This window comes from Camelina sativa, chromosome 15, assembly GCF_030686135.1.
Source record: "Camelina sativa cultivar CO46 ecotype springtype chromosome 15, ASM3068613v1".
NCBI classification, from domain to species: Eukaryota; Viridiplantae; Streptophyta; class Magnoliopsida; order Brassicales; family Brassicaceae; genus Camelina; species Camelina sativa.
Window position 1 is genome coordinate 3,408,359 of NC_141894.1, and position 14,788 is coordinate 3,423,146.

Sequence of the window (14,788 nt, forward strand, 5' to 3'; positions counted from 1 at the left end):
GATGTGTAATGTACACGTTCTCAACGTTTTTTTTTATATTCTTCACGAGGTCGAAAGGGTCATTGTTAGTTGTTCGACTTCAATAATTGGTTCTCAACCAAAACAATTGAAAACGTGATTCAACTCTACTTCAGAGTCTCATAAACAACTCAAATATAAATTAAGCTTCTTAAGTCAACCGAGATTGTTTTCATGTTCATACATTTGGCGGAAAACAACAACAAAAGAAGCAGGAATAACATAATATATAGTTCATCTACAAATTGGATGTGGATCGTTGAAGGAATGAAGGAGGAGGCCTCACGTATGAGAAGTTGGTAAATGGATTGGCCTTAGGATCCGAACTCGGACTGCTAGCCGGAGAATCCAAAACTGACATTTCAGTCCAACACTTGTCAAAGTTTGCTATGCACTGCCTTCCCGATACTTCAGGCTTGAAACTTGGCTCCACTTCTCTAGCCTCCAGCTTCTTCCAGTTTATTCCCTTGAACCATTTGTGCGCTTTTATCTCCTCTGCTCCACTCGGTCCACTTCCAAGTCGCCTTTCCGGCTCTTTTTGCAGCAGCTATACATTCATTACAAAGTCAGAACCAGTATTACTCTAAATCCACAATTCTTAGTAAACAAAGATTTTTTCATGTTTACTTACCCCTTTCAGCATCGCATGAGCTTCGTTAGACAGAAATTGTGGAAGCTTGATCTTGTCTTTCACGATTTTCTGCTGTATCTTTCCTTTGTTTCCCATAAACGGAGGCTACAGAAGGAAATCAAATGGCATCACACAACACATCACCTTAGCAAATTACTAAGAGAAGAGGCTTAATGCAAATTACAAAGAAGGCGGCTTTTACCTTTCCTGTGAGCATCTCATAAAGAAGAATCCCTACGCTCCACCAGTCAGCAGCTTTATCATGTCCTTTTCCTCGAACGATTTCAGGTGCCATATACTCCGTGGTTCCGCACATGGAGTTTGATCTTGTGTTTTCTTCAAATTCCTTTGCTAAACCGAAATCTGTTAACATCACGTGACCATCTGTGTCCATGAGTATGTTTTCAGGTTTTAGATCTCTATGCATTATGCCTTTCTCATGGAGATGGGAAACTGCAGAGACAATTTCTGCAGTGTACACACGAGCCAAGTCCTCTCTGTGAAAAGAGTAAAAAAACAGAACTAATTAAACCTCTGGTGAAACAGAACCAATTAAACCTAGCAGAATACTAGTGAAACTTGTTAAGTAGTTCAAAAAGGAATGACACCAAACCTGAAAAGCCCTTGGTGATAGAGCTGGAAGAAAAGATGCCCTCCATTTATAAAGTCGAGCACAAGATACAACCTATACTTGGTCTGCACAAAAGGGTATATTTAGTACTCTCGTTTATGAAATCAAACTATAAAACAGCAAACAAAGGGAAGATGGATTTTTTACCTGAAAAGAGTACTTAAGTTGAACGATGAAAGGATGATCAATTTTGGTAAGAATATCGCGCTCAGCTTTCATGTATTCAGCATGGTTCTTCTCCATAATGTGATCTTTCCTCATGACCTTCATTGCGTATATCTCAGAGGTCTCCTTTTTCCTGACCTGGTACACTTTCCCAAATGCACCTTTGCCAACAACCTTCAAAATCTCAAAATCATCTTTGCCTACTACACCTGAGACTTTGACCATATCTCCCTCTAGAGCTTTGTCACTGTCACTGTCGTCATTACCAGAGAATTCATCGTTTTCCTTTAAGGATTCGCCTTCAATACATTCCACCAAGTCAATAGAGTCCTCAGTCTCACGTAAGGTGAGCTTAGTCAGCTTCAAAGAATGACTATCGAGGGAAGAGGGACCAACCAATGAGTGGGATCGACTATAGACAACAGCAGGCTCGTCGTAGACAATATCATTGGCCTCTTCAGGGAGTGGACCAAACACATCAGAGAACTCAAGTTCAACATCATCATCTTTCAAAACAGAATCTGAAGGGCTGATGGATAGATATTGCTGTTTCTGGATTTTGTTGGGGACAGGACGCTGTGAGGAAACCATAATGTCCACAACAACAACAAAAAGATCGATACAGAATCACTGAGAAAGCTTTCAAGAGTTCACCACCACAAGCCTGGTGAGGGATTCTGTACCGAAGACAGATATTAATGAGGAGAGAACTGACTAAAACAATTGCTAATCTGGAAAATCTTGGGAAAAGGCAATCCGATAACAAGGAGAAGAAGCTCTTGTTGTTTCCCGGTTTTAAGGAAACACTGGATGCTGCAGAAGTGCGCAAATGCCATGAAGGTTTTATATGCTCTGCAAAAGATCATCAAAAGTTCACAGATTCATCAGAGGCTACCCACATGTACATATACAAAATCTCAAACATGACCAAATCTATGAAGAATCAAAAGGGATAATTTTTCACTGCAAAGAAACAATCTTGAATAAAACCCAAAGCCCTAAACAATCTCCGGATTCAGAACAGATTAGGAAAACCGAAAATTTCGATAATTCAGATCTACTGGTAAGCAAATTTCATGCAAATATCGAGATCTATGACCTGAATCTAAAAAATACGTTTCGTGGTTTAAAAAAACAATTCATGAATTTTGATAACTTCTATGATCCAGAAAGACAAAAAAAACATTGAATCTAAACTATGTTAAAACGGAAAGTCAAATGCAAGAGATAGAGAGGGGATTATTACCAGAGAGGATGGCTGAGGGAAGGAGACGAGGATGGAAATGAAGACGAGAGGAGAATTTAAGAGAAGCATCGCAGATCCAGGGATCTATACACGTGTTCGTATCCTATTGGGAGAACGTTGACCAGTTGTTAAATATGCGGCGGAGGTTTTTTTGTCCACTAATTCTTTCTTTTATTCTAGTGGGCCGCCTCTTATCAAGCCCATCATTAGACGTCCCTGATTCTTGTTTTTTCCCGGATTATGTGGATTTCGGATTTCAAATCCACGGTTGACAATAGCTCAAACTCAAACCATGAGATCAAATTACATATATACGTTCAGATAACTTTCCGTTTTCAGAAGATTACAATCCCATATTCCATCGAATATCCCCTAACTTGATGCTTCTTCAACTTTAGTCTTAAGTCTTAATAGTTGTTTATGTAACAACTTGTTGGGTTAGCTGACTCTTTGACGACTTCACTAACAACGTCAAGAGTTGTTGATTCATGTTTTGTGTATGAATCATTGTGGGTTCTGACGATGAATTTGCTGTTTTTACTCAAATTTAAATATAGTTATACAAATTTCTTATGTAATCGAAAAATTGTCTTGGGGTGTTCCAAAAAAGAAAACACAAAATATTTGTCCTCGGACATACTCATATACGCAAAAAAGATTTATCATTGCCTCCTTATTTAGTAACCCAATTTAAATTAGGTGTAGATCCGCTTCACGCCCGGTTCATGTATGCACCGGTTCTAGTGTCCACCAATATCTCTTCACCTACGTTAATAAAGAGCGGTACAGTAACTACTGCACCTGTTTCCAGTGTCGCCGGCTTTGATCCACCTATACATCCATAACACAACTTGGTTCAGGCTTGTTTAAACCAAAATACAAGGACCATTCTCTCTAAGCAAGAGGTTTGTGCAACATTATTATTACCTTGCGCAGTGTCACCGCGAAGGCCAGGATCAACGTCAACAATTTTCAACTTAACTGTGATCGGTAGATCGAAATCGATAACCTAGCAACAGTCCAGACAGAAACAAGTTAGCATCACCGCCTAAATCCTGTGAACTACTTACATTCCATGTTAACGCGTGTACCTTGTCTTTCCAATACAGCAAAATGCAATCCATGCCTTCTTTCAGCCATTTCGTCTTCTCACCCATATCAGATTCGTTAAGACATGTTTCCTCGTATGTGGTCTACAATATAAAATAAAATTTGATAACCAAGAGAAAACCATAACAATTTAGTACTCAAATTTTTAAGCTATACCATGGCTACATTAGTGAATAAGAGAAGTAAGGATGACATACCAAATCCATGAAAACGAATTGAGACCCATCTTTGTATGTGAACTGTTTGGTTTCTTTGTATATGTTAGCTTCCTCGACCTGTAACATAGAATGATCATAGTCAAGACAGTGCAACTAGAATCATTCGCCGGATTAAGATACAAGAAACAAAGAAAAGGATATTACAGAAATCCCAGCACGAAATGTTCTCTCCACTGTGCTGCCATTAACATAATTCCTGATCTTAGTCCTCACAAATGCCGCACCTTTCCCTGGTTTCACATGAAGAAACTCTGCCCCACAAGAAAAAAAAACTCAATAGACTAGAAAAGTACAAGCATCAAAGCCAAAACAATGGTTAAATCCTCATGAACTAGTAACAGTACTATCTACCAATTCCAGATAACCTATAGGTAAGAGCGAATTGAGGAGGAAGAAAGATACCAAGAACACGCCAAGGAGCACCATCGACTTCGATATTTGTACCGGCTTTGATGTCGTTAGCAGACATAGAGCAGTGAATCCCTGCAATTCAAATTCGTCCGGATATATATTATACAAAAAAAAAAAAAAAAGAGTTCAAAATCAATTTGCATAGAGTGCCTCGAATTTGTTAGAGATGCGGAGAGAAATTAACTGGGAAATCTGTTGGTTCGGGGAGAAATCCGAAGAGGGAGCGCCAATCGAGATAGTGAGATCGATGAAGATGAAGCAGCTGAATAAGGTATGCACAATGATGGAGATGAAGTTACTGAATATATCGCTCTTCCCGCCATTTTAGTTCTTCCGCCCGACGAGACAAACGGAGTCGCTCGCTCAGTGTTGTTGGCTGTGGTGTGGATAAGGTCCTCTAGGGAAGAAGTAGCCAGAAGGAGTCGAGGAGGAAGCAAGTTTTTTTTTTTTAACTCTCAATTGAACCAACCTTTAACACACCATAAACAAACCGAACCGTACTTCGGTTCAATTCAATTATCCGGTTAAAAACCAAAACCAAACCAGAAGTCAATTTCATTTTATTTATGTATAATCAAGGTGTATGATACTATGATATGAACATGAACTTGTCAAGATCGTAATACCAAAACCAGAAGTCAATTTCAAGAACATCTGTACAGTCTCATAGTTGACTTCAAATTTTCAACTAGCACAAAAGACCAACAAAATATTACACAGAGCCTTTAAGAACACAGAAACAGCACTCATCATAACTCTACCTCTTGTTCCTCTGTTAGGGAATAGGAATCAGACTTGGCACATAAACATAGCTACAAATAAACGGATCATAGTAGTCATACTGTCCATGTTTCGCTGTCTCGATTTGTTTCGTGATCCCACCTTGATCAAATTCGTAAAACTTGATGCGAATATACCATTTATCATAATCTTCTTCTTCTTCTTCTTCTTCTTCTTCTTCTTCTTGTAGACTTGCCTCACACCACACCATTATATTCCTGTGCTTGCCAATGGAGTATCCTGGACGAGCCATTTCACTATGGATATGTAACGGTGGGAGATCATGGCTAGTTACATTGAAGTATTGGCTAAACGAAACAACCCCATCAGTCAAACTGTTTGTCATTCACACCTCAATCCCCGTTGACTCTCTTCAGCTTGTAGTAACAAAGAGAGTCTATCTCCATTGAAACAGGCCAATCGAGTCACCCAAGGAGAAGGACAAACGCATATCTCCTTGAATGTTTCAGTGGAGAAATCAAAACTTACAATGAAATGTTCCTTCTTCACAGCAATCCAATACATGTTATCCAATACATCATCGTAGTTTTGCGAGTTTTGCGTATTTAACTCTCTGTTATTCCATTTTTCACACGTACACAGCAAGAGTCCATCACAGTGAACCATAGAATCTATCGGATACGACTCGCGGAACTCGTCAGGGATTAATACAACTGAGAGTGTTCCACTCACCGGATCCATGATCTGACGATCATATACTCTTATGAACCGTTCCGGAGAGTGATCCAAGTGACTGTACATGAATCTTTTGTCGCTAGTGATGAGAACGTACCATTTCTTGCACGTCGATTTGAATCGGATCAATGATTCGGCGGGAGTCCTGTAAAGTATTTCTTCTATCAACTCGAGTGGCAGTGTTGGCAACAACAAACGCTTTGAGGAAGAAGCCATGCGACGCTGCTTACTGTGACAAAAAAAGATTTGAATCGAATCAGAGAGATTGATTCTTGAATATGGTTTCTTTTTCGTTTAAGATTTGAAGGCGAATAAGGAAAGGAAAATGAAACTGTGACATTACTGTTTTTATCCATACACAAAACATTCCATAAACTGTACTTTTAAAGAATTGTGTTGATATGTACAAAGGTTGATTATTAAAATCTAAAGACGAAGAAATGTTGATTATTATGTACAACAACTCGCTCGATGTCCGGATTTATAAATAACGCAAAAACAGAAAAAGAAGAAGAAAAAACTTTTTTTTTTCTTTTTAATATATTTGGAATCCGAAAAAAACAAATCAACGCCAAAAATATAAAACAAATAGGAAAAAAGAAGAAAGAAGAGAGAGAGAGAGAGATATGAACAAATCAAAACCCTTCCAGACTAGTTCTCCTACCACTGGCTGAAGACGATCTCCGAACCTCTTCCCTAGCCATCTCCTCCAACGATGAACAAGCTCGTGGCGGAAACACTGGTGCGAACACGACCGTTCCTCCCCTTGTGGGTGAAATCGACGGTTGTTGTCGTGGTGGAGGCGAGGGTGAAAAGCTCGACCTTGGTGGCACTGAAGCTGGAGTCCAAATAATGGTGTTGAGACTGCTTGATCTTCCCATATGTTTCCTTGCAGCGACAGGTGCTGGTTCTATTAACGGAAACCTACACGAGTACTTCATGTCCTGTATCACTTTCAGTTGATCCACAATGTTTCTCATGGTTGGACGCTCTGATGGCTCCACCTGCAGACATTTCTGTGCTATATCCGCTACGCTCCTTGCAGCTTTAGCCGGAAACCGACCTTTAAGCTGAGGATCCATGATAAGTGAGAGCCTGCAGTCATCAGCTAGAAAAGCTCTGCTCCATTTCACCAAGTTCCTTTCTTCTTTCGGGTAAGCCCCGTCCATGTTTTTCCTCCCCGTCAGCAGCTCAAGAAGAACTATTCCGTAGCTCCACACGTTGCTCTTCGGTGTCAAAAGCCCTCTCTCTATTGTCTCGACCGAGAGATTCGCAAGTGCTGAACTGTTTGATGTCTCTGTCTCTGGAGCATGGCCTGCACAACCGTATCCTGATAGCTTGGCGCTGAAATCCTTGTCGACTTGGATATTAGCAGTAGAAAATTCATTGTACATTGCCTGTTTCATTCAGAGCATGAAAAAGACTCAGTCACCAATATGTGCATCCAAATTCACGAACTTTTGATAGATGCACCAACATGTTATCAATACGAAAAAGGCTCAGTCACTAATATATGTTATCATCCAAGTGCACAAATGTACCTGAAACGGGCCTTCTTCGTGCAAGAAGGTTAAACCTAGAGCTGCGCAAAGAGCAATCTTCATCCTAGTGTTCCAATCAAGTGGAGGACCATCTGATCTCCCATGCAGCAACCGGTCCAAACTACCGTGAGCAAGCCTCTCGTACACCAACATTCTAGTGTCCAAACCGTCACGGGCATGATAGCCTACCAGTTTACACAGATTCTGGTGTTGCAGCGAGGCCAATGTGTTCACTTCATTAATGAACTCTCTGATACTCTGTAGAATAACAATATTAAGGAAACAACAAACACATAAATAAATATCCTCAAGACTTAAAAGAGGTAACAATAACCACAAAAGATTTTAGTTACCTGAGTAGTTACGTTAAGTCGCACAACAGTTGCGTCGACCTTCTTTAAGCCAGAGGTTGAAGCTTCATCACCAAAAGAAGCCATGTACATAACAGATGAAAGACCTTCCAACACACAACGGTCAGAGTAAAAAGCGCTACAAGCAGCAGCCACTTCATCATATGAGAAGCTCCTAACAGAGGCGCTAGGTGGCAATGGCAAAGGTCCAGAGACAGCTCCGGATGCGGATAACCGACCGCTGTTTCCATTAAAGGACTTAAAGCTTCCCCAATTCTTCAAAGACGAACCAGTCTTTGGAGATGGCAGAGGAAGCGGTTGAGGACTAGATTCTTTTGTAGAAGGACGAGCATCTCTTGGTTGGTCATCTTGCTCATCATGGTAAACTCCAGCAAGAAGATCCCGTTCGACAGCACCGTGAATGCTTGAGGGAGCAGACATCACTCTTGCCCGGCTACTCATATCTCCAGTTCCACCATTAGTAGTAGAGTGAATTGGCTTCACTCGAGTTCTGAAGCTGGGTGGAGCTGATTGTAAACTACGACTTGCAATGTTGGGTGGCTGAGGTAAAGCAGTTGGCTTACTTTCTTCAGGATCAAACCGCTTCATAGACACGGAGCCTCGTTTCTTCTTGCTCTTCAAAGGGAAACAACCCAAAACCATCTTTTTCCCAATCTTCTAAAATCTGTTTGTTATTCTAATATACATATAAACTCAGGAGAAATCAAAATTTCACCTGAAAATGATTCAAGAGATACAACTGATTAGCAAATCACACAAAAATACACAGTTTTTTAGAAAACCCAGATCCGTTTTTTTTGTGTGTGTGCATGTGTTGGCCATAGAAATAAACAATTTTTTTTCAGTAGAAATACAGATCTCGTGGGTTGAGAATTTAAGAAGTTGAAGCAACAACAACAAGCAAAAGGACAGTTACATAAACCCTAATTCAATTAACAGTGAAACAGCAACAACAACAAAAAAAGAACTGCAAAGATTGTATAATCTAATAAGAAGACACGCTTTGGATTAGTTTAATGACGAGATATCCAATTAGATTAAATTCGGTAAAGAGACAAAGAGACAAGGACAATTAAATCCAGTAATACAACGAACGAACTTCCCTTTTTATTTTTCTAAAATCGCATTATCATTGGATAGATATTTTCAAATTCAAGAAAAAAAAAAATCACTTTTGAAAGTGAGCTAATTGATGAAACCAAAGTTGTCATTTAAACAAAATCTTAGGATAAAATCAAAATCTATCCGTGAGAAAGTTCGTTATCCGAACGCAAGAAAAAAGACATGAAGTCTTCTTCGATCTAGAAAAATCAAAAACAGACATGGGAAGATAGAAGAAATCAGTTCAAACCTGGAAGAGACAAAGAGAACCCAAGAAAATTCTAAGGAGACTGCGGCTACAGAGAGAAAGAGAAAGATATGCAAAAAAAAAAAAAAAAAAAAAACGAGAAATTTCTGGGAAGAAGAAGGGGTGAGGAAAACTAAACAAGTCTGTCTGTTTGGGAAAGTGAGAGAGAGAGAGAGAGAGAGAGAGTCATATAGAGAGAGAGAGAGAGAGAGAAACACAAAATAAAATTGGTGGGACCTGAAAAGAGGCAGTGGTCAAAGTTCAAACCAAAACAGATATCCAAAGATTTTATTACTATATTATTTCTATCTTTTTATGAGTTTTGTCCAAAATCTTAATTCAATTCCTCAGCTAACTAGTTTGGAATTTTTCTCTTACTCTTACTTTTTTATATTCTTTCTTTCCACTTTTTGTTTTCTTTCTCTCTATAACCTCGTCACAAAAAAATATTATACTACAAATCTACCTCATTCACATTTTATTATTATTATTATTTTCTCATTAACACAATGTAACTGCTCAAAAAGATATAACTCTACTTGATGTTGTTCCAACTAATAGCCTTTTTTTTAATAGTTTTCTTCAAAGTTCATTTTGCTATATCACATATCATTTATTTTGGAAAAATCACATCTCATATGAAATACAATCACTATATCAGAAAAACTACTTAATAATTATCTCTATTTTCTTAATCATTGTGATTTAATTTACTAATTAACGATGATATTGTTGTATCTATTATCCATTCTAACTTGAATTATATTTTAAAATATCAATAATCGAGTGAGCTAATTTATTTTTAATGATCTAATTTATTATGTTAACAATTTGTACCAATTGTAATATCACTATATAGTTTAGGTTTGATTTAGGAAATAGCCATTTAAAATGTGTACCTTATAACTAAAAATTAAAATAACAATATATAGAAAACAGATAAGGTAGGGAAAAAAAACTGTAAAATCAGGAGGAGAAAGCCTAGATTTCCAGTAAAGAGGAGGAGGGGCCTCGAGAAAAGCGACATCTCAGTCAAACTTGGAAAACTAGTTTTGTCCTTTTTTTTTTTAATTATAAGTATAAGTAATTAGTAGTATTTTGTCTTTGCTTGTTCAATAAAAATAGGCCGTATCTACTCTAATGACAGGTAATCTTCTTCTCATTGGGTCAAATGACTAAACTTAAGATAGGTTTGTTGACTAAAAACATCGTAACCGTTCGAATTAGAAGATTTATCAACCAACCAACGGTTCTTATTCAGTCACTTCCTCGCTAATGTGGGACCCGCTGACATCGTTTCTTTTGGAAGATTTAAATTACTTAAAGAAATCATTTTATCAAAAAAGCTTAATAAGCACACGCGCGATGTGCACGCGTGCGGCGACGAAACTCTTATCAATTTCAGACAACAGAGGACACGTGGGGTCCCTTCGAACCACTCTCTCCCAATCTCCTCCTCTACTTCCTGAATATTTTTTACTTAAACAGTTTTTAACACTATCATCATCATATGTGGTCTTTTTTTTTTCTCGAGTTTATGATAATCAAATGGACATTTTCACAAATTCATATAATCAGGTTTTTGATTTTTCAATTGGAACCATTCACGTATTCACTTATTAGATCATCTCCAATGTATATCTCTATTTTTTTCTCTAAAATGGAGTAATTCTAAAATAGAGCATTGTTTTCCTCCAATGTATTACTCTATTTTAGAGTTGAAAATAGAGATAGTGTAAAAAAATAGAGATGAGAATAGAGTTGCTCTATATATAGAACAATCATATCATTTTCTCTATTTTAGAGTAAAATATAAAGTAGGGTTGGAGCAAATGTTACTCTATAATAGAGTTTTGATTCTAAAATAGAGTGGGGTTGGAGATGCCCTTACAATGCTACATAAATAGAAAGTTTAAGCTAATATACTTGTCCGATTTTTATGTTTTACTTGACTTCAACTCCAACTCATAGACTTATATTGTTCGTTCGTTCCTAAAAGTGTTTTTTTTTATTCTTCTTTTTCCTATATTGGCGGAGCTTCCTCTTGGTCTTTGCCGCTTCTTTTCTCGGCATTGTTTAGACTCTACTGCTTTGGGCTTTGACCATCCTAAGTTACATCATCATTTTTTCCCCCATATGTTAGTCTTGTCCAATGAAATTTTTTTTTGTTGTAGATGCATTCTTTCGCTTTTGTAATATCATTCATGTGCATGTGCATTACAAACTATAGTGACATATATCTGAGCGTTCGGCACTTCGGCTAACCAAACCATATTGATATCGTATCTTAAGCCACTAATTTGACAATTTTGGTGATTTTTACCAAGTGAAAGTTACTTATCATTCAAACAGGATATTTTTTTTTCTCTATTTTGTAGGTAGTTTATATCAAAAATGATAAAACGTATAGTACAGTATCATATAAAAACTTATGAAGATTGAAATAACTTAAAATATTTTTTTGAACACTAGCATGCACGTTTTCTATGCTGTTATTGTTGATACGCAATTTAATAATGTTCTGGTATAGTCGTCTACTTTTCTCCTTATGTGAGTAGACTTTTTTGTTTTTAGTTTAGTTGGAATATATATAATTATGGTTTGAACAGGGGTCGCCTTACTTTGGTTTGATCTATATTGAACAAGCCACATAACAAAAAAAAGAAATGATTTTCACGTTTGACTAATTATTATACTACTGGTGACAAGTCATGAATATTCACTATTTCTACAAATTTTATTTAAAATATTATCGTACTCTATAATGATTTCGTGCTGTGATATTTGAACAAAAGTTTCGAACTTTGAATAAATGTTGTAAAGGATTTTCTATCTTTACTCAAAGTATCTCATCAGTTAATGATGTGTTTGATTATATACATATATATTAGTCATATATATACGTAAGAAGTTTTTTTTTTTGGTTTGTGAGACCAATCACCAAACTAAGAAAAAGATATCAATCAAACAAAATTACTCTTTGGTTGGATTAGATGAGAAGAGAAGACTTCAAACAAAAAAACTATACAAATGAACTGAACTTGTTAGGCCCATAATGATAACCCACAACTGAACTCCAAATCATATCATTATTTATTTAAAGATCATCTCATTTTCTGTTGCAGGATAACTCTTTATATCAAGAATACGACATTTTCTTCACGTAATCTGAAAATACAAATTGTGTGTTTGATAAGTTAGTGCCGTAAGAAACTCTTTAAGAATGAAGCTACATATGCAAAATTTGCATGCCAAATATTTTCTCTCTTTTTGTGACCAACTTATAAACAATTAACTATATTTGATAAGATTTCAGTTGTAACCAAATACTATATCATTACAATTTGTTTTAAACTTTCTTTCTCATTATATCAGTTCAATTGAAATATTCGTACCATTTTCAGATATACAAAAAGAAAACTATAAAAATACTACTTAATTTGGTTTTAAAGATTAAAGACTGACATTAGTTGGGCTACTGAGCAATTCGACCAAACAAAACTCTAATATCATATTCGCACAGATAAATATCACCAACTCAGTTTGGTCTTAAGAGTTTTCCGATGCAACATAATTAATAATTAAACTTTAGAAGATTTGTTTTAAGATTATGTAGTTCGCAGTGAAGTGTATGTGTAAGGATAGGAGCTAGCATGGATTTGGTAGAATATCATAGAAATATAGATAATATATTAAAAACATTCGAGAATGACGATACATCACTGATTAAAATTAGCAACTAGCAAACCATGTCCTCATTTATTATTGGGTTCTTAGCTCTCCTAGTAGTAGCTTCCTCCATGATTTTTCTGCTTGTCTCAGTTAATACTGTAAAAGAGAAATAAAAAGGAGTTAGTGGTTTAGATCATTGTTATAAGCTCATTAATCACAAGAGAGAGAGATGTGTATATTACCTGTCGCAGTTGGTGGAAGGGCTGAACTTGTAAGGGAGATTGAGTCCACATTTTGAAGGCAAAGACAAAGCATTGTTGAGGTTGTTAGAAGTGTAAGAGACTCCTCCAATAGCAGATTTGATGCAACGGCATACGCTCTGACGATCCGCAGCGGTTTGAGCCTGACTGTTGAGCGCTTTGATACCGTTGCAGCAGCTTTCTGGGACGTTACCGCCCTGAACTATGTAGGAGACGCAAGGGTAAAGCTCGGCAACCGTCGTGCTGCAAGACACGGCTGCTTCACCACAGCGCAAAGCAAGAACCAGGCACACGGCTAGTAAGAGAGATTTCATGTTACTTTCTGTTTTTTTTTTGGTTGTTGTTGTTGTGTGTGTGTTGTGGTTAGGGTTAGAGAATTGAGAGGTTATTTATAGTTGGAAAGAGTTTAGGGTTGGCAGTTGAGGAGAAGTGATTGCTAGGACAGGACACGAGCGTTAGTGTTAGTTGTGGATGAATTTAATGTTTTACCTTCAGCCAATTTAAGATCCAACCCTCCGGATTCAATTGCATCCTATCGAACAATTTCTATTAAAATATAGTATCGTTTTTAGCTATCTAATTAAATTCATTGCTTAATCAATTCAAATTAAAAGGCCTACTAAATTAAATACTGATACCAACTATAGTAAGAAGTTGAGTAATTGGCATCTTAATTGGTTTATTGAAGAAGGATTGAAAATAAATTAAAAAATGTATCAAAAAGACGAATTAACAACCGATGATGAACGACTAATATGTGACAGTAATATTCATCTCATCCCAAATATGTCTAATAACTAGTATTAGAATTTAACTCGATCAACATCGAAATATTTGTAGATATTATTACTATAGTGTGTCATTTGTTGACCGACCAGTTTGAAAAGCTGTTTAATACATAGCGTATGCTTGTATGTTTTAAAAAGTTCAAAATATTTACAACTGCTTTTGAAAAATTAATGACACTTACTTTACTGCTCCTGCATCAAAATTTGAAAGACGGTGTTAACTCCTGTCTAAAAAACATTGACGATGATAGATGGAAAATAGTAGTACAAAATAGCGATAATTCTTAGGCGATGGATACTGAGTAGTATGGCAGCTCATACTGCATTCAACGCTAGTTTGGTTCGTACGTTTTTGTCTTTAAAAGTAGTTACAAAAACGATTTATATAGCTTTTTTTACGGAGAGAGCTTTTTCTCGCGAATTGGACTTGTTTTGAGAAGAATAAATTGGGTTTTAGAGAATAATCAAACTCGTTGTTGTTCCGTGTCGAACACTCGTGGGTGATCTTTCTTAGAAAATTAGGGTTCGAGTGTTTTTGTGTCGTTTGTTTAGGAATTAGATTCGAGTTTTGAAGTTACTGTTGTCTGACTAATTTCTTGTTTGCCTAATACCGAGGGTAGCAGCTTGAATCAGGTTATCCAGCCTTCACCTTATCAACAATTTTCTTCTAAGTTTTTTTCTTTTCTTTTGGTTGTTGTTGTCTACATTAGGATTGAGTAAGAAGCATAGCTAGTATTTTTAAGAATGAAATTCGGGGATGTATGAAGTTATTATGTACTAGTGTTGTACCCGATGCTATGCACCAGAAAATAATATTTATATCAAACATATTTTTGGAAAAAAAAACATTAAGATGTTTTTATATATTAACCAAATAAAAACAAAGTATTCATGTAGGAATT

General features: G+C 36.7%; 4 protein-coding genes and 1 pseudogene across 5 annotated transcripts; all 5 read right to left on the reverse strand.

The window, feature by feature from the left end:
* Nucleotides 1-136: 136 nt before the first annotated feature.
* On the reverse strand, nucleotides 137-2,832 carry LOC104745025 (serine/threonine-protein kinase AtPK1/AtPK6). Its single transcript, XM_010466182.3, has 6 exons — nucleotides 2,692-2,832; nucleotides 1,428-2,297; nucleotides 1,263-1,345; nucleotides 852-1,146; nucleotides 650-754; nucleotides 137-565 (listed from the first exon to the last, which is right to left on the reverse strand). The coding sequence occupies exons 2-6, from the start codon at nucleotides 2,034-2,036 to the stop codon at nucleotides 257-259; spliced, it is 1,401 nt and encodes a 466-aa protein (XP_010464484.1). The 5' UTR covers nucleotides 2,037-2,297; nucleotides 2,692-2,832; the 3' UTR covers nucleotides 137-256.
* Nucleotides 2,833-3,208: 376 nt separating this feature from the next.
* On the reverse strand, nucleotides 3,209-4,930 carry LOC104745026 (uncharacterized). The gene is made up of 7 exons (XM_010466183.3): nucleotides 4,615-4,930; nucleotides 4,422-4,502; nucleotides 4,164-4,270; nucleotides 3,999-4,076; nucleotides 3,783-3,884; nucleotides 3,619-3,700; nucleotides 3,209-3,522 (listed from the first exon to the last, which is right to left on the reverse strand). Exons 1-7 carry the CDS (start codon nucleotides 4,751-4,753, stop codon nucleotides 3,404-3,406), a joined length of 708 nt encoding a protein of 235 aa, XP_010464485.1. The 5' UTR covers nucleotides 4,754-4,930; the 3' UTR covers nucleotides 3,209-3,403.
* Nucleotides 4,931-5,205: 275 nt separating this feature from the next.
* Nucleotides 5,206-6,130, reverse strand: LOC104745027 (F-box protein At3g08750 pseudogene; annotated as a pseudogene).
* Nucleotides 6,131-6,302: 172 nt separating this feature from the next.
* Nucleotides 6,303-9,422, reverse strand: LOC104745028 (putative serine/threonine-protein kinase PBL1). 2 transcript variants are annotated; one of them, XM_010466186.3, is made up of 4 exons: nucleotides 9,170-9,422; nucleotides 7,801-8,533; nucleotides 7,448-7,705; nucleotides 6,303-7,303 (listed from the first exon to the last, which is right to left on the reverse strand). In XM_010466186.3, exons 2-4 carry the CDS (start codon nucleotides 8,458-8,460, stop codon nucleotides 6,542-6,544), a joined length of 1,680 nt encoding a protein of 559 aa, XP_010464488.1. In that variant the 5' UTR covers nucleotides 8,461-8,533; nucleotides 9,170-9,422; the 3' UTR covers nucleotides 6,303-6,541. The 2 variants fall into 2 exon arrangements, with proteins under 2 accessions (XP_010464488.1, XP_087344150.1); XM_087488024.1 differs by lacking the exon at nucleotides 9,170-9,422 and having other exon boundaries at nucleotides 7,801-8,602.
* A 3,402-nt stretch (nucleotides 9,423-12,824) lies between these two features.
* On the reverse strand, nucleotides 12,825-13,591 carry LOC104745029 (non-specific lipid-transfer protein 6-like). The gene is made up of 2 exons (XM_010466187.3): nucleotides 13,081-13,591; nucleotides 12,825-12,994 (listed from the first exon to the last, which is right to left on the reverse strand). The coding sequence occupies exons 1-2, from the start codon at nucleotides 13,410-13,412 to the stop codon at nucleotides 12,985-12,987; spliced, it is 342 nt and encodes a 113-aa protein (XP_010464489.1). The 5' UTR covers nucleotides 13,413-13,591; the 3' UTR covers nucleotides 12,825-12,984.
* Nucleotides 13,592-14,788: the final 1,197 nt, after the last annotated feature.